Source organism: Panulirus ornatus, chromosome 2 (assembly GCF_036320965.1).
Source record: "Panulirus ornatus isolate Po-2019 chromosome 2, ASM3632096v1, whole genome shotgun sequence".
Lineage (NCBI taxonomy): Eukaryota > Metazoa > Arthropoda > Malacostraca > Decapoda > Palinuridae > Panulirus > Panulirus ornatus.
The window spans coordinates 75,610,985-75,637,367 of record NC_092225.1 but is presented as its reverse complement, the minus strand read 5'-3'; the positions used below and the strand labels follow the sequence as shown (position 1 = coordinate 75,637,367).

General features: G+C 40.6%; 1 protein-coding gene across 1 annotated transcript in view; it reads left to right on the top strand.

The window, feature by feature from the left end:
- The window catches only part of LOC139757294 (uncharacterized), a 517,589-nt gene that overhangs the window by 250,413 nt on the left and 240,793 nt on the right, over nucleotides 1-26,383 (top strand). The window contains exon 15 of the mRNA XM_071677667.1: nucleotides 12,557-12,619. Within this exon, the coding sequence (XP_071533768.1) occupies nucleotides 12,557-12,619 (63 nt within the window). The remainder of the gene's footprint in view (nucleotides 1-12,556; nucleotides 12,620-26,383) is intronic.

Sequence of the window (26,383 nt, the reverse complement as noted above, 5' to 3'; positions counted from 1 at the left end):
TTTCCACATCCAGGCCCCCACAAAACTTTCGATGGTTTACCTCAGACGCTTCACATGCCCTAGTTCAATCCATTGACAGCACGTTGACCCTGGTATACCACATTGTTCCAGTTCACTCTATTCCTTGCATGCCTTTCACCCTCCTGCATGTTCAGGTCCCGATCGCTGAAAATCTTTTTCACTCTATCCTTTCACCTCCACTTTGGTCTCCCACATCTTGTTCCCTCCACCTCTGACACATATATCCTCTTTGTCAATCTTTCCTCACTCATTCTCTCCATGTTACCAAACCATTTCAAAACATCCTCTTCTGCTCTCTCAACCACACTCTTTTTATTACCACACATCTCTCTTACCCTTTCATTACTTACCCGATCAAACCACCTCACACCACATATTGTCCTCAGACATCTCATTTCCAACACATCCACCCTCCTCTGCACAGCTCTATGTATAGCCCATGCCTCGCAACCATATAACATTGTTGGAACCACTATTTCTTCATACATACCCATTTTTGCTTTCTGAGATAATGTTCCCGCCTTCCACACATTTTTCAATGCTTTCAGAACTTTTGCCCCCCTCCCCCACCCTGTGACTCACTTCCTCTTCCATGCTTCCATCTGCTGCCAAATCCACTCTCAGATATCTAAAACACTTCACTTCCTCCAGTTTTTCTCCATTCAAACTTACCTCCCAATTGACTTGTCCCTCAACCCTACTGTACCTAATAACCTTGTTCTTATTCACATATACTTTCAGCTTTCTTCTTTCACACACTTTACCAAACTCAGTCACCAGCTTCTGCAGTTTCTCACCCGAATCAACCACCAGCGCTGCATCATCAGCGAACAACAACTGACTCACTTCTCAAGCCCTCTCATCCACAACAGACTGCATACTTGCCCCTCTCTCCAAAACTCTTGCATTCACCTTCCTAGCAACTCCATCCATGAACAAATTAAGCAACCATTGAGACATCAGGCACCCCTGCCACAAACCGACATTCACTGAGAACCAATCACTTTCTTCTCTTCCTACTCATACACATGCCTTACATCCTCGATAAAAAGTTTTCATTGCTTTTAGCAACTTGCCTCCCACACCCTATATTCTTAATACCTTCCACAGAGCATCTCTATCAACTTTATCATATGCCTTCTCCAGATCCATAAATGCTACATACAGATCCATTTGCTTTTCTAAGTGTTTCTCACATACATTCTTCAAAGCAAACACCTGATCCACACATCCTCTACCACTTCTGAAACCACACTGCTCTTGCCCAATCTGAGGCTCTGTACATGCTTTCACTCTCTCAATCAATACCCTCCCTTATAATTTCCTCTGTAATTTGAGCACTCACCTTTATCCCTTTTGCCTTTGTACAGTGGCACTATGCAAGCATTCCTCCAGTCCTCAGGCACCTCACCATGAGTCATACATACATTGAATGTCCTTACCAACCAGTCAACAACACAGTCACTTCCCTTTTTAATACATTTCACTGCAATGCCATCCAAACCCACTGCCTTGCCGGCTTTCATCTTCCGCAAAGCTTTTACTACCTCTTCTCTGTTACCAAATCATTCTCCCTAACCCTCTCACTTCGCACACCAACTCTGCCAAATCACCCTATATCTGCCACTCTATTATCAAACACATTCAACAAACCTTCAAAATACTCACTCCATCTCCTTCTCACATCACCACTACTTGTTGTCACCTCCCCATTATCCCCCTTCACTTATGTGCCCATTTGTTCTCTTGTCTTCTGCACTTTATTTACCTCCTTCCAAAACATCTTTTTATTATCCCTAAGTTTTAATAATACTCTCTCCCCAACTCTCATTTACCCTCTTTTTCACCTCTTGCAACTTTCTCTTGACCTCCTGCCTCTTTCTTTTATACATCTCCCAGTCATTTGCAATATTTCCTCGCAAAAATCATCCAAATGCCTCTCTCTTCTCTTTCACAAATAATCTTACTACTTCATCCCACCACTCACTACCCTTTCTAATCTGCCCACCTCCCACGCTTCTCATGCCACGAGCATCTTTTGCACAAGCCATCACAGCTTCCCTAAATACAGATATATTTTACCTAAAACTATCCAGAAGAGATGAAACTGGACTTAAATTGGGATATGATCATGGGAACTGCATAGAACTTGAAAATTTTTTGTGATAACATTATTAGGTAACATGGTTCAAAATCGTGAAACTAAGACATTGTGGTGAAAGGTTTGTGAAATTTACAATGCAGGAATGTGAACATGTGTACTTCTAGCTTCAGATATAAAGAGGAAAATAAAGAAAGAGGGAAGAATGTTTAAATTGAAAATAACAAAAAATAATGGAACTTTGAAATGCATAGTGGTGTAGATGTAGGAGACACTCCAGCCAGCGAGTTTATGTGAGGTATGAGAGAGCAAGGAATGAGCATACCAGGATAAGAAAGGAGGAACAGAGAAACTTTGAAGGGAATATTGAAGACAAGCCATATGAGAATCCAAATCTTGTCCATAAATTTGTTGGAAGTAGATTGTCAGTTAAAGAGCAAGCTAATCAAGTTAGGGTATTCAGAGGAAATAATAATTGATGATATAATGGATATTTGAGGATTTAAATAGCAAGTTCAAAAGGATTTTCAGAGTGGAAGACACTTTAGCCCCAAACAGTAGTGAGATGGGATAGAGAGGAGGCTTTAGAAAATACTGAGATATCTAGAAAAGACATTAAAAGAATACTGAAGGGTCTTGGCCTATACAAGGATCATGGTCCTGGCAAAATGTTATCATATATGCTAAAGATGTAGGCTGATACACAAGACAGACCTCTTGAAATACTCTTCAAGATATTGCTGGTGAAAGGCAGGGAGTGGAAAAAGGCAAATATCTTACCCACCTGTAAGAAAGGATCACTTTCTACTGTGGAGAAATTACCCAAGTGAGAGGTAACACAGGTTTAGGGAAAAGAGAGTATTTGTAGCAAGCCTCATATTTCTATGAGAATGTGAGCTCTGTCTGAGACAAAAGGGAAGGCTAGGTAACTTATTTGTTTCTTGAGTACCAGAAAACATTTGAGTCAAACATGAAAGGCTGATTAAGAGACATCACCAGGCAGGTAAAGGGGGAGACTCCCCCAATGGACATATTATCTTTGTGGATGGGAACAAAGGACACATGTCAGAGGAGCCATCTCCAAATGGGTGAGGTCACTAGTAGAGTGCCCCAGGGTTTTGTTTTGGAACTGTTATTTCTCTTGATTTACATGGATTCCTTGCCAGAAGGTATGGACTTCTACCAGAATATTTTTTATAGATGCATAGGTCATGAGAAAAGTGAAAAGTGACCTTTCACTTGTGGTTGAACCTCATGGAGGCAAAGTCTAGTGATACAGCCTTGCCAAAGGTGACCTTTCATTTGTGGTGTAACCTCATGGAGGCATAATTTAGTAATACCACAAATATTAATGACACACATGCACATAAACTCCTTCTCTCACAGTGCTGTTTGTATAGGATAATATTGCATTTACAGCTGTGGTTTCGGTGCATTATACATGACAGCTAGAGACTGAGTGTGAACGAATATGGCCTTTGTTGACTTTTCCTAGCGCTACCTTGCGCACATGCGGGGGGAGGGGGGTGTCATTTCATGTGTGGCTGGATGGCGACGGGAATGAATAAAGGCAGCAAGTATGAATTATGTACATGTGTTTATATGTATATGTCTGTGTATGTATATATATGTATATGTTGAAATGTATAGGTATGTATATGTGTGTGTGTGTGGACATGTATGTATATACATGTGTATGTGGGTAGGTTGGGCCTTTCTTTTGTCTGTTTCCTTGCGCAACTCGCTAAATGTGTGTGGATGTAACCAAGATGAGAAAAAAGGAGAGATAGGTAGTATGTTTGAGGAAAGGAACCTGGATGTTTTGGCTCTGAGTGAAACGAAGCTCAAGGGTAAAGGGTTTGGGAATGTCTTGGGAGTAAAGTCAGGGGTTAGTAAGAAGACAAAAGCAAGGGAAGGAGTAGCACTACTCCTGAAACAGGAGTTGTGGGAGTATGTGATAGAGTGTAAGAAAGTAAATTCTAGATTGATATGGGTAAAACTGAAAGTGGATGGGGAGAGATGGGTGATTATTGGTGCATATGCACCTGGGCATGAGAAGAAAGATCATGAGAGGCAAGTGTTTTGGGAGCAGCTGAATGAGTGTGTTAGCGGTTTTGATGCACAAGACCGGGTTATAGTGATGGGTGATATGAATGCATAGGTGAGTAATGTGGCAGTTGAGGGAATGATTGGTATACATGGGGTGTTCAGTGTTGTAAATGGAAATGGTGAAGAGCTTGTAGATTTATGTGCTGAAAAAGGACTGGTGATTGGGAATACCTGGTTTAAAAATAGGGATATACATAAGTATACGTATGTAAGTAGGAGAGATGGCCAGAGAGTGTTATTGGATTACGTGTTAATTGATAGGCGCGTGAAAGAGAGACTTTTTGATGATAATGTGCAGGGAGGTGCAACTGGAGAGATGTCTGATCATTATCTTGTGGAGGCGAAGGTGAAGATTTGTAGAGGTTTTCAGAAAAGAAGAAAGAATGTTGGGGTGAAGAGAGTGGTGAGAGTAAGTGAGCTTAGGAAGGAGACTTGTGTGAGAAAGTACCAGGAGAGACTGAATACAGAATGGAAAAAGGTGAGAACAAAGGAGGTAAGGGGTGTAGGGGAGGAATGGGATGTATTTAGGGAAGCAGTGATGGCTTGCACAAAAGATGCTTGTGGCATGAGAAGCGTGGGAGGTGGGCTGATTAGAAAGGGTAGTGAGTGATGGGATGAAGAGGTAAGATTATTAGTGAAAGAGTAGAGAGAGGCATTTGGACAATTTTTGCAGGGAAATAATGCAAATGAGTGGGGGATGTATTAAAGAAAGAGGCAGGAGGTCAAGAGAAAGGTGCAAGAAGTGAAAAAGAGGGCAAAAGAGAGTTGGGGTGAGAGAGTATCATTAGATTTTAGGGAGAATAAAAAGAGGTTTTGGAAGGAGGTAAATAAAGTGCGTAAGACAAGGGAACAAATGGGAACTTCAGTGAAGGGGGCTAATGGGGAGGTGATAACAAGTAGTGGTGATGTGAGAAGGAGATGGAGTGAGTATTTTGAAGGTTTGTTGAATGTGTTTGATGATATATATATATATATATATATATATTATATATTTTTTTTTATTATACTTTGTCGCTGTCTCCCGCGTTTGCGAGGTAGCGCAAGGAAACAGACGAAAGAAATGGCCCAACCCCCCCATACACATGTATATACATACGACCACACACGCAAATATACATACCTACACAGCTTTCCATGCCTTGATTCAATCCACTGACAGCACGTCAACCCCGGTATACCACATCGCTCCAATTCACTCTATTCCTTGCCCTCCTCTTACCCTCCTGCATGTTCAGGCCCCGATCACACAAAATCTTTTTCACTCCATCTTTCCACCTCCAATTTGGTCTCCCTCTTCTCCTTGTTCCCTCCACCTCCGACACATATATCCTCTTGGTCAATCTTTCCTCATGTGCCCAAACCACTTCAAAACACCCTCTTCTGCTCTCTCAACCACGCTCTTTTTATTTCCACACATCTCTCTTACCCTTACGTTACTCACTCGATCAAACCACCTCACACCACACATTGTCCTCAAACATCTCATTTCCAGCACATCCATCCTCCTGCGCACAACTCTATCCATAGCCCACGCCTCGCAACCATAGAACATTGTTGGAACCACTATTCCTTCAAACATACCCATTTTTGCTTTCCGAGATAATGTTCTTGACTAATGGGGAGGTGATAACAAGTAGTGGTGATGTGAGAAGGAGATGGAGTGAGTATTTTGAAGTTTTGTTGAATGTGTGTGATGAGAGAGTGGCAGATATAGGGTGTTTTGGTCGAGGTGGTGTGCAAAGTGAGAGGGTTAGGGAAAATGATTTGGTAAACAGAGAAGAGGTAGTGAAAGCTTTGCGGAAGATGAAAGCCGGCAAGGCAGCAGGTTTGGATGGTATTGCTGTGGAATTTATTAAGAAAGGGGATGACTGTATTATTGACTGGTTGGTAAGGTTATTTAATGTATGTATGACTTATGGTGAGGTGCCTGAGGATTGGCGGAATGCGTGCATAGTGCCATTGTACAAAGGCAAAGGGGATAAGAGTGAGTGCTCAAATTACAGAGGTATAAGTTTGTTGAGTATTCCTGGTAAATTATATGGGAGGGTATTGATTGAGAGGGTGAAGGCATGTATAGAGCATCAGATTGGGGAAGAGCAGTGTGGTTTCAGAAGTGTTAGAGGATGTGTGGATCAGGTGTTTGCTTTGAAGAATGTATGTGAGAAATACTTAGAAAAGCAAATGGATTTGTATGTAGCATTTATGGATCTGCAGAAGGCATATGATAGAGTTGATAGATGCTCTGTGGAAGGTATTAAGAATATATGGTGTGGGAGGCAAGTTGTTAGAAGCAGTGAAAAGTTTTTATCAAGGATGTAAGGCATGTGTACATGTAGGAAGAGAGGAAAGTGATTGGTTCTCAGTGAATGTAGGTTTGCAGCAGGGGTGTGTGATGTCTCCATGGTTGTTTAATTTGTTTATGGATGGGGTTGTTAGGGAGGTGAATGCAAGAGTTTTGGAAAGAGGAGCAAGTATGAAGTCTGTTGGGGATGAGAGAGCTTGGGAAGTGAGTCAGTTGTTGTTCGCTGATGATAGCGCTGGTGGTTGATTCATGTGAGAAACTGCAGAAGCTGGTGACTGAGTTTGGTAAAGTGTGTGAAAGAAGAAAGTTAAGAGTAAATGTGAATAAGAGCAAGGTAATTAGGTACAGTATGGTTGAGGGTCAAGTCAATTGGGAGGTAAGTTTGAATGGAGAAAAACTGGAGGAAGTAAAGTGTTTTAGATATCTGGGAGTGGATCTGGCAGCGGATGGAACCATGGAAGCAGAAGTGGATCATAGGGTGGGGGAGGGGGCGAAAATCCTGGGAGCCTTGAAGAATGTGTGGAAGTCGAGAACATTATCTCGGAAAGCAAAAATGGGTATGTTTGAAGGAATAGTGGTTCCAACAGTGTTGTATGGTTGCGAGGCGTGGGCTATGGATAGAGTTGTGCGCAGGAGGATGGATGTACTGGAAATGAGATATTTGAGGACAATGTGTGGTGTGAGGTGGGTTGACCGAGTAAGTAATGTAAGGGTAAGAGAGATGTGTGGAAATAAAAAGAGCGTGGTTGAGAGAGCAGAAGAGGGTGTTTTGAAATGGTTTGGTCACATGGAGAGAATAAGTGAGGAAAGATTGACCAAGAGGATACATGTGTTGGAGGTGGAGGGAACAAGGAGAAGTGGGAGACCAAAATGGAGGTGGAAAGATGGAGTGCAAAAGATTTTGTGTGATCGGGGCCTGAACATGCAGGAGGGTGAAAGGAGGGCGAGGAATAGAGTGAATTGGATCGATGTGGTATACCGGGGTTGACGTGCTGTCAGTGGATTGAATCAGGGCATGTGAAGCGTTTGGGTAAACCATGGAGAGCTGTGTAGGTATGTATATTTGCGTGTGTGGACGTATGTATTTACATGTGTATGGGGGTGGGTTGGGCCATTTCTTTCGTCTGTTTCCTTGCACTACCTCGCAAACGCGGGAGACCAACAAAGCAAAAGATATATATATATATATATATATATATATATATATATATATATATATATATATATATATATATATATATATATATATATATATATATATATTTTTTTTTTTTTTATACTTTTATATATATATGTATGTATTTTATTATTATTATTTTGCTTGGTCGCTGTCTCCCGCGTTTGCGAGGTATATATATATATATTATTATTATTATTTTGCTTTGTCACTGTCTCCCGCATTTGCGAGGTAGCGCAAGGAAACAAATGAAAGAAATGGCCCAACCCACCCCCATACACATGTATATACATACACGTCCACACACGCAAATATGCATACCTACATATCTCAATGTACACATATATATACACACACAGATATATACATATATACACATGTACATAATTCATACTGTCTGCCTTTATTTATTCCCATCGCCACCTCGCCACACATGGAATAACATCCCCCTCCCACCTCATGTGTGCGAGGTAGCGCTAGGAAAAGACAACAAAGGCCCCATTCGTTCACACTCAGTCTCTAGCTGTCATGTAATAATGCCCGAAACCACAGCTCCCTCTCCACATCCAGGCCCCACAGAACTTTCCATGGTTCACCCCAGACACTTCACATGCCCTGATTCAATCCATATTTTATTTTTTATATTTTGCTATACTTTGCCACTGTCTCCTGCATTAGCGAGGCAGCGCAAGGAAACAGACGAAAGAATGGCCCAACCCACCCACATACACATGTATGTACATAAATGCCCACACATGCACAGATTCATACCTATACATTTCAACGTATACATACATATACATACACAGACATATACATATATACACATGTACATGTTCATACTTGCTGCCTTCATCCATATCCATCGCCACCCCACCACACATGAAATGGCATTCCCCTCTCCCCGCATGCGAGGTAGTGCAAGGAAACAGATGAAAGAATGGCCGTACCCACCTACATACACATGTATATACTTACATGGCCACACACGCACATACACATACCTATACGTCTCAACGTATACATATATATTTATACACATAGACATATACATATATACACATGTACATAATTCATACTGTCTGCCCTTATTCATTCCCGTCACCACCCAGCTACACATGAAATGACAACCCCCTCCCCCCACATGTGCGCGAGGTAGCAATAGGAAAAGACAACAAAGGCCACATTTGTTCACACTCAGTCTCTAGCTGTCATGTATAATGCATTAAAACCACAGCTCTCTTTCCACATCCAGGCCACACAAAACTTTCCATGGTTTACCCCAGATGCTTCACATGCCCTGGTTCAATCCATTGACAGCACGTCAACCCCAGTATACCACATCGTTCCAATTCACTTTATTCTTTGCATGCCTTTCACCCTACTGCATGCTCAGGCCCCAGTCACTCAAAATCTATTTCACCCCATCTTTCCACCTCCAGTTTGGTCTCCCACTTCTCCTCGTTCCTTCCACCTGTGACACATATATCCTCTTTGTCAATCTTTCCTCTCTCATTCTGTCCATGTGACCAAACCATTTTAAAACACCCTCTTCTGGTCTCTCAACCATACTTTTTTTATTACCACACATCTCTTGTACCCTTTCATTACTTAATCAAACCACCTCCCACCACATACTGTCCTCAAACATCTCATATCCAACACATCCACCCCCTCTGCACAGCCCTATCCATCACCCATGCCTCACAACCATATAACATTGTTGGAACCACTATTCCTTCAAACATACCTCCTTTCGCTTTCCAAGATAACGTTCTCACCTTCTACACATTCTTCGACGCTCCCAGAACCTTCGCCCCCTACCCCACCCTGTGACTCACTTCCACTTCCATGGTTCCATCCGCTGCCAAATTCACTCCCAGATTTCTGAAACACTTCACTTCCTCCAGTTTTTCTCCATTCAAACTTACTTCCCATTTTACTTGTCCTCAACCCTACTGAACCTAATAACCTTGCTCTTATTCACATTTACTCTCAGCTTTCTTCTTTCACACACTTTACCAAACTCGGTCACCAACTTCTGCAGTTTCTCACCTGAATCAGCCACCTGCGCTGTATCATCAGCGAACAATAACTTACTTGCTTCTCAAGCCCTCTCATCCCCAATAGACTACATACTTGCCCTTCTCTCCAAAACTCTTGCATTCACCACCCTAACAACCCCATCCATAAACAAATTAAACAACCATGGAGGCATCACACACCCCTGCCTCGAACCGACATTTACTGGGAACCAATCACTTTTCTCTCTTCCTACTTGTACACTTGTCTTACATCCTTGGTTATAGCTTTTCACTGCCTCTAGCAACTTACCTCCTACACCATATACTCTTAATACCTTCCACAGAGTATCTCTATCAACTCTTATCATATGCCTTCTCCAGATCCATAAATGCCACATACAAATCCATCTGCTTTTCTAAGTATTTCTCACATACATTCTTCAAAGCAAACACCTGATCCACACATCCTCTACCACTTCTGAAACCACACTAGTCCTCCCCAGTCTGATGCTCTGTATATGCCTTCACCCTCTCAATCAATAACCTCCCATATAATTTCCAAGGAATACTCAACAAACTTTTACCTATGTAATTTGAACACTCACCTTTATCACCTTTGTCTTTGTACATTGGCACTGTACATGCCTTCCGCTAATCCTCAGGCCCTTCACCATGAACCATACATATATTGAATATTCTAACCAACCAGTCAACAACACAGTCACCCCCTTTTTTAATAAATTCCACAGCAATACCATCCAAACCTGCCACCTTGCTGGCTTTCATCTTTTGCAAAGCTTTAACTACCTCTTATATGTTTACCAAATCATTCTCCCTGACCCTCTCACTTCGCACACCACCTTGACCAAAACACCCTATATCTCCCACTTGATCATCAAACACATTCAGTATTTTCATTTTTTATGATTACTTTGGTTAGTATAAGTGTCCAGGTTTGTTATAGTGCTTTTAGAGTTTTGTTGGCATGTACGGTTTTGTTGTTAGCAGTTTCAAGAAACAATCTGTCCTCATGTAGTGTGCAGTTATTCAACATAGAATACATTATAGTCTTGGCAGTACTATACCGACATGATATGATATAACTACATTCTGTAAAATTTTACCCTTCATTGTGTTAGAAGATGCTTGAGGTAGTTGCAGTGGGGTGGGTCGGAAGGGAGTAGGTGCTTGAGGTAGTTGCAGTGGGGTGGGTCAGAAGGGAGTAAGTTACCCATGAAGTCTTCCAGTATAAATGTATGATATATAGAGAAACAGTCTCCAAGACACAGTGGAACATCAGTGTCATATGCAGAATATGATTCAAACTATAGCAAGGCTTCGTCCAGCATGTCAGCACCTAAAGCAACAGTCAGATGTTGGCCATATGCACACATGAAGCAGGGCATTGTAACAGGGCTGAATACATTGCTTTTTATGTTATAAGAACCTGCATATCCTGATATATAATGACATATGTATTTATAACAATTTACAACATTTTACATCACTCTTACTGAAGAATAAGATATTTATCATACGCACAGCAGGGTATTAATTATGAGACAGCTGTGGTTCACAAACAAATGACAGTTGCAAGTTTGAAATTGTGAAATATCATACAATAACCACTTTATGAACACTTTGCAAACAGTTTTACAAGCAAACGTTACTGCACAGTGGAATGCAGGACTGAGCGAGATAGATTAGAGAAAATTTTTAAAAGGCTTGTGAACAGCACCCTCCAGAATGGCTATTGGAAGGTAACTGATGCACTTCTGGCATGCTTTACGTAGCATTGCCATATATGTCAGTGAATATGGAGTACCATGAGAGTATAGATTGAGGAATGATGCACCAAAATTTTGAATATGAATTGCAGTTATTCAATTTTAAGTGAATTTTTTTTAGTTTGAATGATGTGAGTGTTGCATAAGGTGTCAATTGGATGAGACTCGATACTGATGTGTCATGGTCCTCAAGAGTGTTAATATGGGTATCTGCAGAAACATGTTCAAAGTTTATGGTGTCTGAAGGTTATGCTAGAACCTTTTTGTTTTGTACCAGAAGATGGCTAATATATTGGAGGCATAGTTAGGTAGATGTTTTGACTAAAGCTGAAAAAAAGCTTCTTATAATATTTCTTTTTTTTTAAGTATATTGTCATCATTATTTTCCCCTCTTGAAAATACTTTTCCCTTCTAATGTACCATAAGTCATGATACCTGTACTGTAAGAAATACTGACACTATACAATTAAGAGATTATTTACAGTTGAGAGTGCAGGAATGCTTCATGGTTTTATTTAACAGTAATAAGATTTTAAGTGATATAAAAAGTGTACAATACTAAGATTGATGTCAATTACCCAAATTTCTTTTGAATATACCTTAATTTTACAACGATCAGGACAAACTTTTTCTTTGAAAAATTGACGTATTAGTAATTGGCTGTTTTCTTTATTGGATATAAGGATGAATGTTAATGTGAAGTGTTATCGCTAAAGATGTTAATTGTTGTTAGTGATTTAGTGATTAGAAAAAAAGTTTAAAAGACAAAATATCTGGGAATGGTCACTGAATCCAGAACAACTTGCAAAACATTAAGTAATATTGTCAACTATTTCATACAGAAAAGTGGTTTAGCAATTATTTTTCTTACTCATTTGGCAGGAGTGTCATTCCATTTAACTTTGTTTTCTTAAGCCATGTCAATTTGGTGTTTAGAAAGTTTGAAGTATGTCTGATGTTTATGAGTGTTTTGGACCTATAATGACAGTGGTGTACATCAGAGGTTGTATTATTTATTTTTGTGTGGTGTGCTAGGCTCGGTACCTGGCCAGGAAGCTGAGTCGATCCTCCCCTAAACGGCGGCGGCGACACAGCTCAGTAAGTAATCATACTGGAAATCCAATAGGTTTGTGTCAGAAGTCTGAGAATGCTACCTAGATACTGGCTGAGGAGCATGACTGATGCCTCAAGTCACCATCACAGCCAGTCAGACTTGTCATGTGATTTTTGGACTTATTTGTGGCCTGCTAGTCTCAGGTGCCACTGTTCATTTAGTACTTGTAGATTGTCTATGACAAGCCTGGCTGAGCTCATGAAATGTATCATCAGACGTGTGGCCACCCAAGACTATGCAGGTCTAGAGTGCTCGCGTGCTTCCCTGCCTTATTCTTCACAAATCTCCTTTCTCACGTTTGTGTTGTGCTCACTGTAGCTTCTCCTTTTCTTAGTTTTAAGATCTTTATCGTCATTAGTGTATATTCACTTGAGTACAGTAATCCATCTTGAGAATATATGTATTTGATTTCTTTATATCGATTATTGGCATACATAGAATATGGGAAGCAATTGTGAACGGTAAAATTAGGACATCACATCTGTCTCATTCATTCTGTAATGCTGCACCCTTACTCATCATGCACAAACGATTTAGGAAGCTCTCAGAATACACTTTCACTCTAGAATAATAGAAATGAAGAACAATTTAAATGATCTTTGAAGAATTTTGTATGACTTTCAAAATGAATATTGCTACTATTTGCATACATAGGAATGTATTCCTCTTAATCTTGCAGAGCTTCATTTTCATGTGTGTATTCGATGCAGATATCCTGTCTCTTAATTTTTATGAGTTCAATATGATTTTCTTTACTCAAACACATAGATTGTTTTCAGCACTACTTAATGAACATATTTACTATACATCTTCATTGTATTTTGAAACCATTTGCACCTTTTAACCATTTGTTAGGTCTAGTCTATTCATAGGTAGAAAACTTATTTTAGACCTGGTTTTATTCCCTTTCTTGGAGTTGTACACATTTTGAACAAGGCTTAGAATGTTTTCACATGGTTGTTACAAGATGAATAAAGTTGACTGATGTGCCATTTGATACTCAAGTAGCAGTGGCAAGGTAATGATTGATCATCTTCACAGAAGCAAATTCAGTAACTCAGTGTATATACTGCAGACTTTGATTAGCATATTGCCATATTTTATACTTAGTTGAAAATAGATGTCTAGATTTAGAAATAGAAAATAATGTTTTAAATATTAGTGATTTATAATAGACTGAGATAAACCCATCCTAAATGACTTTGTTGTGTGTGTTGACTGTAAAAGATAAGACTTTTCTTCATGCAGATCATCATCTTATGTTCAAGTACCATACAGTGCTTCAGAGTAATTTATATGGGATATTAATTATTCAGTAATTATTGAGCCTTGAAAGTGTACCTTTCAATGCTTTTTTTTCACATGTTATGGGAAAGGATAAGCAAAAGTTGCTACACTCATCTATGCATCCACTCACATGCATAGTTATATTTTCATGAAATAAATAATGATAATTGATTGCTTCAGCTTTGCTGTTCTCAGCTAGTATAGTAGCATATGAGTAGTTACCAGTGGTAGTAAGTGATGCATTTTGACTTTTTTTCTGGTAGTAAATTAATTGATAATTTGAGGAATATAAAAGAAAATTAAAACAGAAAAATCCTTGTGCAATACCTGTTGTACCATACAGTAGAACTGTAATGAGAAAATGTTTTTTTTAGATTATTTACTAACGATGATAAAGAAGATTACAGGTTAATGAATATGAGTATTTTGGAAAATGGATTAACCTTCATAAATGTGCCTTGGTGAGTATGACATTGTATTAAATGTAGTTAAGATGGATTTTATAAGAATTATTAGCATGTTTAGTTGAAAAGACTTATTAACAAAATGGAATGTATGGAAATGAGAGGATAACGATTGGAAATATTTATAAGAAATAGTTATAAGATGTAGCAAATATGAGAAGAATTGACTGAGAAAAAGAATATAGTAAACTGAATAATTTTGCATTAAACAAATGATTAGTTTGTGATTGAATTGATATTTGGTTTGGTAATAATTAGAATTGGAAGAACAAGACTTTCTGTTTAAGATTTGTGATTACTGAGCATGAATTATGTGGAAATTCCAGGTGAACTTTATAATTAGCAGCTTCAGTGATATTTTCCTCCCTTTTAGCATTATTTGGTGCATGATATATTAACCAGTTTTCTTTACTTCATATCATATGTAGATGCTACGTCAGTCATTGATTTATAGGAAGTGTAGAATCATGTTGGTTTATTACATAATACGTAATTAAAATCTATTCGTAGGAACAGGGATATTGCGGAGTGAAACTGTTGTAACTTAAGATCATAATCATAATGGTTTTGGTCTTTATTAATTAACAGTAGTAGCTCAGGACAAATTGGGTATCAAACTTAATAGATGGATCTTTTGATATTTCCAGATTTTTCCCTAAAATACTTTGCCAGTACGATATATTTTCTGGTAAAAGTCAGTGATGTTGAATCATTCAGGGATAGGTTGATGTCTTATATCGTGATGTGCCATGGAATTGAATGTACTGGCACAGGTACAGGTCTTCTCTTATAGAAAATTCATAATTGCTATATTCACATATATGTGAAACATTTTTTTCTCATACTCATATTCGCCATTTCCCATGTTAGTGAGGTAACGTTAAGAACAGAGGACTGAGCCTAAGAGGAAAAATCCTCACTTGGCCTTTGGCTCCCTTCTCTAGAGAAGTTCCTCTTTTGCAAAAGTTGAAACTGGAAGGGAGGATTACCATCCCCCTGCTTGCTACCCAAAATTCAATTTTACTTAGCTCAGATTTGTACATATGAATTTAGGCCATAACTATCATAGATATGAAGAGAATAAGCATTTATTTCATGTTTTTGATGGATATACTTTAAGACCATGTTTTCTTATTAGTGATAACTGAATAATGAGTAAAAAATGGCATTATTGAGGGTTAATATTGTTAACAAACTAATTGAATTAAGGCATCAGCCAAGCATTGGCCCTTTCGTCCTCCTCATTGTGTTGCAAGAGAAAAATACTATGATTCATGCTTATCTGAAGGTGATGAAATACCCTCAAATCTATCAAATTACCAACATTCACTTGTGAACTAGAAAGAATAAAGAAATTATTGAGAAGGAAGTGGTAGACAGGCAGCAGGCATTCTTCTCTTCCCATGTGTTTGACATGAATTTATGCATGTCTGAAAATGATAGAAAATACTAGAAGCCTGTTTACTTATAATTATTGTTATTTTTTTTTATTTTTTTATTTTGCTTTGTCGCTGTCTCCCACGTTTGCGAGGTAGCGCAAGGAAACAGACGAAAGAAATGGCACAACCCACCCCCATACACAATGTACACACACACACGCCCACACACACAAATGTACATACCTATACATCTCAATGTACACATATATATACACACACAGACACATACATATATACCCATGCACACAATTCACACTGTCTGCCCCTATTCATTCCCATCGCCACCTTGCCACACAAGGAATACCATCCCCCTCCCCCCTCATGTGTGCGAGGTAGCAGTAGGAAAAGACAACAAAGGCCCCATTTGTTCACACTCAGTCTCCAGCTGTCACGCAATAATGCCTGAAACCACAGCTCTCTTTCCACATCCAGGCCCCACACAACTTTCCATGGTTTACCCCAGACGCTTCACATGCCCTGATTCAATTCACTGACAGCACGTCAGCCCCAGTATACCACATCGATCCAATTCACTCTATTCCTTGCCCGCCTTTCACCCTCCTGCATGTTCAGGCCCCTATCACTCAAAATCTTTTTCACTCCATCTTTCCACCTCCAATTTGGTCTCCCACTTCTCGTTCCCTCCACCTCCGACACATATATCCTCTTGGTCAATCTTTCCTCACTCATTCTCTCCATGTGCCCAAACCATTTCAAAACACCCTCTTCTGCTCTCTCAACCACGCTCTTTTTATTTCCACACATCTCTCTTACCCTTACATTACTTACTCGATCAAACCACCTCACACCACACATTGTCCTCAAACATCTCATTTCCAGCACATCCATCCTCCTGCGCACAACTCTATCCATAGCCCACGCCTCGCAACCATACAACATTGTTGGAACCACTATTCCTTCAAACATACCCATTTTTGCTTTTTGAGATAATGTTCTCAACTTCCACACATTCTTTAAGGCTCCCAGGATTCTCGCCCCCCTCCCCCACCCTATGATTCACTTTCACTTCCATGGTTCCATCCGCTGCCAGATCCACTCCCAGATATCTAAAACACTTTACTTCCTCCAGTTTTTCTCCATTCAAACTTAACTCCCAATTGACTTGACCCTCAACCCTACTGTACCTAATAACGTTGCTCTTATTCACATTTACTCTTAACTTTCTTCTTTCACACACTTTACCAAACTCAGTCACCAGCTTCTGCAGTTTCTCACATGAATCAGCCACCAGCGCTGTATCATCAGCGAACAACAACTGACTCACTTCCCAAGCTCTCTCATCCCCAACAGACTTCATACTTGCTCCTCTTTCCAAAACTCCAAACCTCCCTAACAACCCCATCCATAAACAAATTAAACAACCATGGAGACATCACACACCCCTGCCGCAAACCTACATTCACTGAGAACCAATCACTTTCCTCTCTTCCTACACGTACACATGCCTTACATCCTCGATAAAAACTTTTCACTGATTCTAACAACTTGCCTCCCACACCATATATTCTTAATACCTTCCACAGAGCATCTCTATCAACTCTATCATATGCCTTCTCCAGATCCATAAATGCTACATACAAATCCATTTGCTTTTCTAAGTATTTCTCACATACATTCTTCAAAGCAAACACCTAATCCACACATCCTCTACCACTTCTGAAACCACACTGCCCTTCCCCAATCTGATGCTCTGTACATGCCTTCACCCTCTCAATCAATACCCTGCCATATAATTTACCAGGAATACTCAACAAACTTATACCTCTGTAATTTGAGCACTCACTCTTATCCCCTTTGCCTTTGTACAATGGCACTATGCACGCATTCCGCCATTCCTCAGGCACCTCACCATGAGTCATACATACATTAAATAACCTTACCAACCAGTCAACAAGACAGTCACCCCCTTTTTTGATAAATTCCACTGCAGTACCATCCAAACCTGCTGCCTTGCCGGCTTTCATCTTCCGCAAAGCTTTTACTACCTCTTCTCTGTTTACCAAATCGTTTTCCCTAACCCTCTCACTTTGCACACCACCTCGACAAAAACACCCTATATCTGCCACTCTATCATCAAACACATTCAACAAACCTTCAAAATACTCACTCCATCTCCTTCATTATTGTTATTATTATTATTATTATTTTATTTCGTACTTGATCATCATTTCCCATGTGAGTGGGGCAGTACCAGGAACAGACGAAGAAAGGCCATATCCTCTTCATGTCCATTTCCTAGCTGTCATGTATAATGCACCGAAACCATAGCTCCCTATCCACAACCAGCTCCCACAGAACATTTCATGTTGTACCCTGAACACTTCACATCCCCTGGTTTACTCCTCTGACAGCAAAGTGACTCCCCACATACCACAGTGTTCCAGTTGACCCTATCATGAGCATGCCTTTCACCCTCTGCATGTTTAAGCCCTGATTGCTTAAAATTATTTTCACTTCATCCTTCCATCTCCAATTTGGTCACCCTGTTCTCCTTGTTCCTTCCACATCTGACACATATATCCTATTTTGTCAACCATTCCTCACTCATTCTCTCTTATGTCCAATCACTACCCTCCCATATAATTTCCCAGGAATACTCAACAAACTTATACCTCTGTAATTTGAGCACTCACTCTTATCTCCTTTGCCTTTGTACAATGGCACTATGCAAGCATTCTGCCAATCCTCAGGCACCTCACCATGAATCATACATACATTAAATAACCTTAGCAACCAGTCAACAATACAGTCACCCCCTTTTTTGATAAGTTCCACTGCAATATCATCCAAACCCGCTGCCTTGCTTCTTTCATCTTCCGTAAAGCTTTTACTACCTCTTCTCTGTTTACCAAATTATTCTCCCTAACCCTCTCACTTTGCACACCACCTCAACCGAAACACCCTATATCTGCCACTCTATCATCAAACACATTCAACAAACCTTCAAAATACTCACTCCACCTCCTTCTCACATCACCATTACTTGTTATCACCTCCCCATTTACCCCTTCACTGATGTTCCCATTTGTTCCCGTGTCTTATGGATTTTATTTACCTCCTTCCAAAGCATTTCTCTATTCTCCTTAAAATTTAATGATTCTCACCCCAACTCTCATTTGCCCTCTTTTTCGCCTCTTGCACCTTTCTCTTGACCTCCTGCCTTTTCTTTTATACATCGCCCATTCATTTGCATTATTTCCCTGCAAAAATCATCTAAATGCCTCTCTTCTCTTTCACTAATAATCTTACTTCTTCATCCCATCACTAACTACCCTTTCTAATCTGCCCACCTCTTATGCTTCTCATGCCACAAGCATCTTTTGCACAAGCCATCACTGCTTCCCTAAATACATCCCATTCCTCCCCTACTCCCCTTATGTCCTTTGCTCTCACCTTTTTCCATTCTGTACTCAGTCTCTCCTGGTACTTCCTCGCACAAGTCTCCTTCCCAAGCTCACTTACTCTCACCACTCTCTTCACCCCAACATTCTCTCTTCTTTTCTGAAAACCTCTACAAATCTTCACCTTTGCCTCCACAAGATAATGATCAGACATTCCTCCAGTTGCACCTCTCAGCACATTAACATCCAAAAGTCTCTCTTTCGAGTGCCTGTCAATTAACACGTAATCCAATAACGCTCTCTGCCATCTCTCCTACTTACATACGTATATTTATGTATATCTTTCTTTTTAAACCAGGTATTCCCAATCACCAGTCCTTTTTCAGCACATAAATCTACAAGCTCTTCACCATTTCCATTTACAACACTGAACACCCCATGTACACCAGTGATTCCCTCAACTGCCACATTACTCACCTTTGCATTCAAATCACCCATCACTATAACCTGGTCTCGTACATCAAAACTACTAACACACTCACTCAGCTGCTCCCAAAACACTTGCCTCTCATGATCTTTCTTCTCATGCCCAGGTGCATATGCACCAATAATCACCCATCTATCTCCATCCACTTTCAGTTTTACCCATACCAATCTAGAGTTTACTTTCTTACACTCTATCACATACTCCCACCACTAGAGTAGTGCTTCTCCTTCCCTTGCTCTTGTCCTCTCACTAACCCCTGTCTTTACTCCCAAGACATTCCCAAACCACTCTTCCCCTTTAGCCTTGAGCTTTGTTTCACTCAGAGCCAAAACATCCTGGTTCCTTTCCTCAAACATACTACCTATCTCTCCTTTTTTCTCATCTTGGTTGAATCCACACATATTTAGACACCCCAATCTGAGCCTTCGAGGAGGATGAGCACTCCCCACGTGACTCCTTCTTCTGTTTCCCCCTTTTTCTGTTTCCTCGTTTAGAAAGTTAAAATACAAGGAGGGGAGGTTTTCTAGCCCCCCCGCTCCTGTCCCCTTTAGTTACTTTCTACGACACTTGAGAAATACGTGGGAAGTATTTTTTCTCCCCTATCCCCAGGGATATATATATCCTTGAGGATGGAGGAGAAAGAATACTTCCCATGCATTCCTCACGTGCCGTAGGAGACAACTAAAGAGGACGGTAGCGGGGGGCTAGAAACCCTCCCCTCCTTGTATTTTAACTTTTTAAAAGGGGAAACGCAGGGAGTGCTCATTCTCATTGAAGGCTCAGATTGGGGTGTCTAAATGTGTGTGGGTGTAACCAAGATGAGAAAAAAGGAGAGATAGGTGATATGTTTGAGGAAAAGAACCTGGATGTTTTGGCTCTGAGTGAAACGAAGCTCAATGGTAAAAGGGAAGAGTGGTTTGGGAATGTTTTGGGAGTAAAGTCAGGGGTTAGTGAGAGGACAAGAGCAAAGGAAGGAGTAGCACTACTCCTGAAACAGGAGTGGTGGGAGTATGAGATAAAGTGTAAGAAAGTAAACTCTAGATTGATATGGGTAAAACTGAAAGTGGATGGAGAGAAATGGGTGATTGATTATTGGTGCCTATGCACCTGGGCATGAGAAGGAAGATCATGAGAGGCAAGTGTTTTGGGAGCAGCTGAGTGAGTGTGTTAGTAGTTTTGATGCACAAGACCAGGTTATAGTGATGGGTGATTTGAATGCAAAGGTGAGTAATGTAGCAGTTGAGGGAATAATTGGTGTACATTGGGTGTTCAGTGTTGTAAATGGAAATGGTGAAGAGCTCGTAGATTTGTGTGCTGAAAAAGGACTGGTGATTGGGAATAACTGGTTTAAAAAGAGAGATATACATAAGTATACGTATGTAAGTAGGGGAGATGGCCAGAGAGCGTTATTGGATTACATGTTAATTGATAGGCGTGTGAAAGAGAGACTTTTGGATGTTAATGTGCTTAGAGTTGCATCTAGAGGGATGTCTGATCATTAACTTGTGGAGGTGAAGGTGAAGATTTGTAGAGGTTTTCAGAAAAGAAGAGAGAGTGTTGGGGTGAAGAGAGTGGTGAGAATAAGTGAGCTTGGGAAGGAGACTTGTATGATGAAGTACCAGGAGAGACTGAGTGCAGAATGGAAAAAGGAGAGCAAAGGATCTAAGGGGAGTGGGGGAGGAATGGGATGTATTAAGGGAAGCAGTGATGGCTTGTGCGAAAGATGCTTTTGGCATGAGAAGCATGGGAGGTGGGCAGATTAGAAAGGGTAGTGAGTGGTGGAATGAAGAAGTAAGATTAATAGAGAAAGAGGAGAGAGGCATTTGAATGATTTTTGCAGGGAAATAGTGCAAATGACTGGGAGATGTATAAAAGAAAGAGGCATGAGGTCAAGAGAAAGGTGCAAGAGGTGAAAAAGAGGGCAAATGAGAGTTGGGGTGAGAGAGTATCATTGAATTTTAAGGAGAATAAAGAGACGTTTTGGAAGGAGGTAAATAAAGTGCGCAAGACAAGGGAACAAATGGGAACATTGGTGAAGGGGGCTAATGGAGAGGTAATAATAATTAGTGGTGATGTGAGAAGGCAATGGAGTGAGTATCTTGAAGGTTTGTAGAATGTGTTAGATGATAGAGTGGCAGATATAGGGTGTTTTGATTGAGGTGGTGTGCGAAGTGAGAGGGTTAGGGAGAGTGATTTGATAAACAGAGAAGAGGCAGTAAAAGCTTTGTCGAAGATAAAAGCCGGCAAGGCAGTGATTTTGGATGGTATTGCAATGGAATTTATTAAAAAAGGGAGTGACTATGTTGCTGACTGGTTGGTAAGGATATTTAATGTATGTTTAACTCATGGCGAGGTGCCTGAGGATTGGCAGAATGCATGCATAGTGCCATTGTACAAAGACAAAGGGGACAAAGGTGAGTGCTCAAATTACAGAGGTATAAGTTTGTTGAGTATTCCTGGGAATTATATGGGAAGGTATTGATTGAGAGGGTGAAAGCATGCACAGAGCATCAGATTGGGGAAGAGCAGTGTGGTTTCAGAAGTGGTAGAGGATGTGTGGATCAGGTGTTTGCTTTGAAGAATGTATGTGAGAAATACTTAGAAAGCAAATGGATTTGTATGTAGCATTTATGGATCTGGAGAAGGCATGTGATAAAGATGATAGAGATGCTCTGTGGAAGGTATTAAGAATATATGGTGTGGGAGGCAAGTTGCTAGAAGCAGTGAAAAGTTTTTATCGAGGATGTAAGGCATGTGTACGAGTAGGAAGAGAGGAAAGTTATTGGTTCTTAGTGAATGTCACTTTGCGGCAGTAGTGCGTGATGTCTCCATGGTTGTTTAAATTGCTTATGGATAGGGGTTAGGGAGGTGAATGCAAGAGTTTTGGAGAGAATGGCAAGTATGCAGTTGGTTGTGGATGAGAGAGCTTGGGAAGTGGGTCAGTTGTTGTTCACTGATGATACAATGCTGGTGGCTGATTTAGGTGAGAAACTGCAGAAGCTGGTGACTGAGTTTGGTAAAGTGTGTGAAAGAAGAAAGCTGAGAATAATTGTGAATAAGAGCAAGGTTATTAGGTACAGTAGGGTTGAGGGACAAGTCAATTGGGAAGTAAGTTTCAATGGAGAAAAACTGGAGGAAGTGAAGTGTTTTAGATATCTGGGAGTGGATTTGGCAGCGGATGGAACCATGGAAGCGGAAGTGCATCATAGGGTGGGGGAGGGTGCGAAAGTTCTGGGAGCGTTGAAATATATGTGGAAGGCAAGACCATTATCTCGGAAAGCAAAAATGGGTATGTTTGAAGGAATAGTGGTTCCAACAATGTTGTATGGTTGCGAGGCATGGGCTATAGATAAGAGTTGTGTGGAGGAGGGTGGATGTGGTGGAAATGAGATGTTTGAGGACAATATATGGTATGAGGTGGTTTGATTAAGTAATGAAAGGGTAAGAGATGTGTGGTAATAAAAAGAGTGTTGTTGATAGAGCAGAAGAGGGTGTTTTGAAATGGTTTGATCACATGGAGAAATGAGTGAGGAAAGATTGACAAAGAGGATATATGTGTCAGAGGTGGAGGGAATGAGGAGAAGTGGGAAACCTAATTGGAGGTGGAAAGATGGAGTGAAAAAGATTTTGAGTGATCGGGGCCTGAACATGCAGGAGGGTGAAAGGCGTGCAAGGAATAGAGTTAATTGGAACAATGTGGTATACCAGGGTCGATGTGCTGTCAATGGATTGAACCAGGACATGTTAAGTGTCTGGGGTAAACCATGGAAAGTTTTGTGGAGCCTGGATGTGGAAAGGGATCTGTGGTTTCGGTGTATTACACATGACAGCTAGAGACTGAGTGTGAATGAATGTGGCCTCTGTTGTCTTTTCCTAGCACTACCTTGCACACACGCAGGGGGAGTGGGGTGCCATTTTCATGTGTGACGGGATGGCAGCGGAATGGATGAAGGCAGCATGTATGAATGTGTACATGTGTATATATGTATATGTCTGTGTATGTATATGTATGTATATGTTGAAATGTATAGGTATGTATATGTGCACATTTGTATGTTTATGTATATACATGTGTATGTGAGTGGGTTAGGCCATTCTTTCGTCTGTTTCCTTGTGCTACCTCGCTAACACGGGAGACAGCGACAAAGTATAATAAGTATGAATATACTTGAAGGCTGTTCTGATATTTGCCAGCAGACAATTTGACTCCTCATCTATTCTCTGAATATGGAGCTCAGACAATAAGTTAAGGATGATGCCAACTCCCAAGTCTTTCTTACACATGGAATCCTTAAGCTTGTTTTCAGTTAGATGATAATCATATTAAGGCCTTTGTCTTTGTCACATCCTCATTATTATACATTTGCTTGAGTTGAATTCCATCAACCATGTTTCAGACCAGCTTTGGTGTCTCTGTAGGTCCCCTTACAAGCTGAAACAAGTCTCCTCACTTTTTGCTTCCCTTTTGACCTTTGTATCATCTGCAAACATAATCAAGTAGGAGTCCATGTCTTCAAGCAAGTCATATATATAGATCAGGGACAGTAATTGTCCCAGAACTGAACCATGTGACTTTACATAATTTCTCTTATTTGGAAAGTCATCCTCTTGTTTAATAATTTTTTTTCCAGAATTTTTCCTGCCACATGCATTAGTGCCTATTCCTAGTCTCCTTTCTTTATACATGTATGAAGTTTGCCCTTTTCCATTCCTTTGGCACCTTGCCTCTCTTCAGTGATATATCTTGAACAGCAAATCAAGTGGTTTATCTAGTATGTCTGCACATAGCTTCAGCACATATGGTGAAATTTCATCTGAACTTTGAGCCTTGTATGGGTCAAGTCCTTTTAGTATTCTGTTGATATATTTTCTAGATTTTTTTTATTTTTATTATACTTTGTCGCTGTCTCCCGCGTTTGCGAGGTAGCGCAAGGAAACAGACGAAAGAAATGGCCCAACCCCCCCCCATACACATGTATATACATACGTCCACACACGCAAATATACATACCTACACAGCTTTCCATGGTTTACCCCAGACGCTTCACATGCCTTGATTCAATCCACTGACAGCACGTCAACCCCGGTATACCACATCATTCCAATTCACTCTATTCCTTGCCCTCCTTTCACCCTCCTGCATGTTCAGGCCCCGATCACACAAAATCTTTTTCACTCCATCTTTCCACCTCCAATTTGGTCTCCCTCTTCTCCTCGTTCCCTCCACCTCCGACACATATATCCTCTTGGTCAATCTTTCCTCACTCATTCTCTCCATGTGCCCAAACCACTTCAAAACACCCTCTTCTGCTCTCTCAACCACGCTCTTTTTATTTCCACACATCTCTCTTACCCTTACGTTACTCACTCGATCAAACCACCTCACACCACACATTGTCCTCAAACATCTCATTTCCAGCACATCCATCCTCCTGCGCACAACTCTATCCATAGCCCACGCCTCGCAACCATACAACATTGTTGGAACCACTATTCCTTCAAACATACCCATTTTTGCTTTCCGAGATAATGTTCTCGACTTCCACACATTCTTCAAAGCTCCCAGAATTTTCGCCCCCTCCCCCACCTTATGATCCACTTCCGCTTCCATGGTTCCATCCGCTGCCAGATCCACTCCCAGATATCTAAAACACTTCACTTCCTCCAGTTTTTCTCCATTCAAACTCACCTCCCAATTGACTTGACCCTCAACCCTACTGTACCTAATAACCTTGCTCTTATTCACATTTACTCTTAACTTTCTTCTTCCACACACTTTACCAAACTCAGTCACCAGCTTCTGCAGTTTCTCACATGAATCAGCCACCAGCGCTGTATCATCAGCGAACAACAACTGACTCACTTCCCAAGCTCTCTCATCTCCAACAGACTTCATACTTGCACCTCTTTCCAAAACTCTTGCATTTACCTCCCTAACAACCCCATCCATAAACAAATTAAACAACCATGGAGACATCACACACCCCTGCCGCAAACCTACATTCACTGAGAACCAGTCACTCTCCTCTCTTCCTACACGTACACATGCCTTACATCCTCGATAAAAACTTTTCACTGCTTCTAACAACTTTCCTCCCACACCATATATTCTTAATACCTTCCACAGAGCATCTCTATCAACTCTATCATATGCCTTCTCCAGATCCATAAATGCTACATACAAATCCATTTGCTTTTCTAAGTATTTCTCACATACATTCTTCAAAGCAAACACCTGATCCACACATCCTCTACCACTTCTGAAACCACACTGCTCTTCCCCAATCTGATGCTCTGTACATGCCTTCACCCTCTCAATCAATACCCTCCCATATGATTTACCAGGAATACTCAACAAACTTATACCTCTGTAATTTGAGCACTCACTCTTATCCCCTTTGCCTTTGTACAATGGCACTATGCACGCATTCCGCCAATCCTCAGGCACCTCACCATGAGTCATACATACATTAAATAACCTTACCAACCAGTCAACAATACAGTCACGCCCTTTTTTAATAAATTCCACTGCAATACCATCCAAACCTGCTGCCTTGCCGGCTTTCATCTTACGCAAAGCTTTCACTACCTCTTCTCTGTTTACCAAATCATTTTCCCCAACCCTCTCACTTTGCACACCACCTCGACCAAAACACCCTATATCTGCCACTCTATCATCAAACACATTCAACAAACCTTCAAAATACTC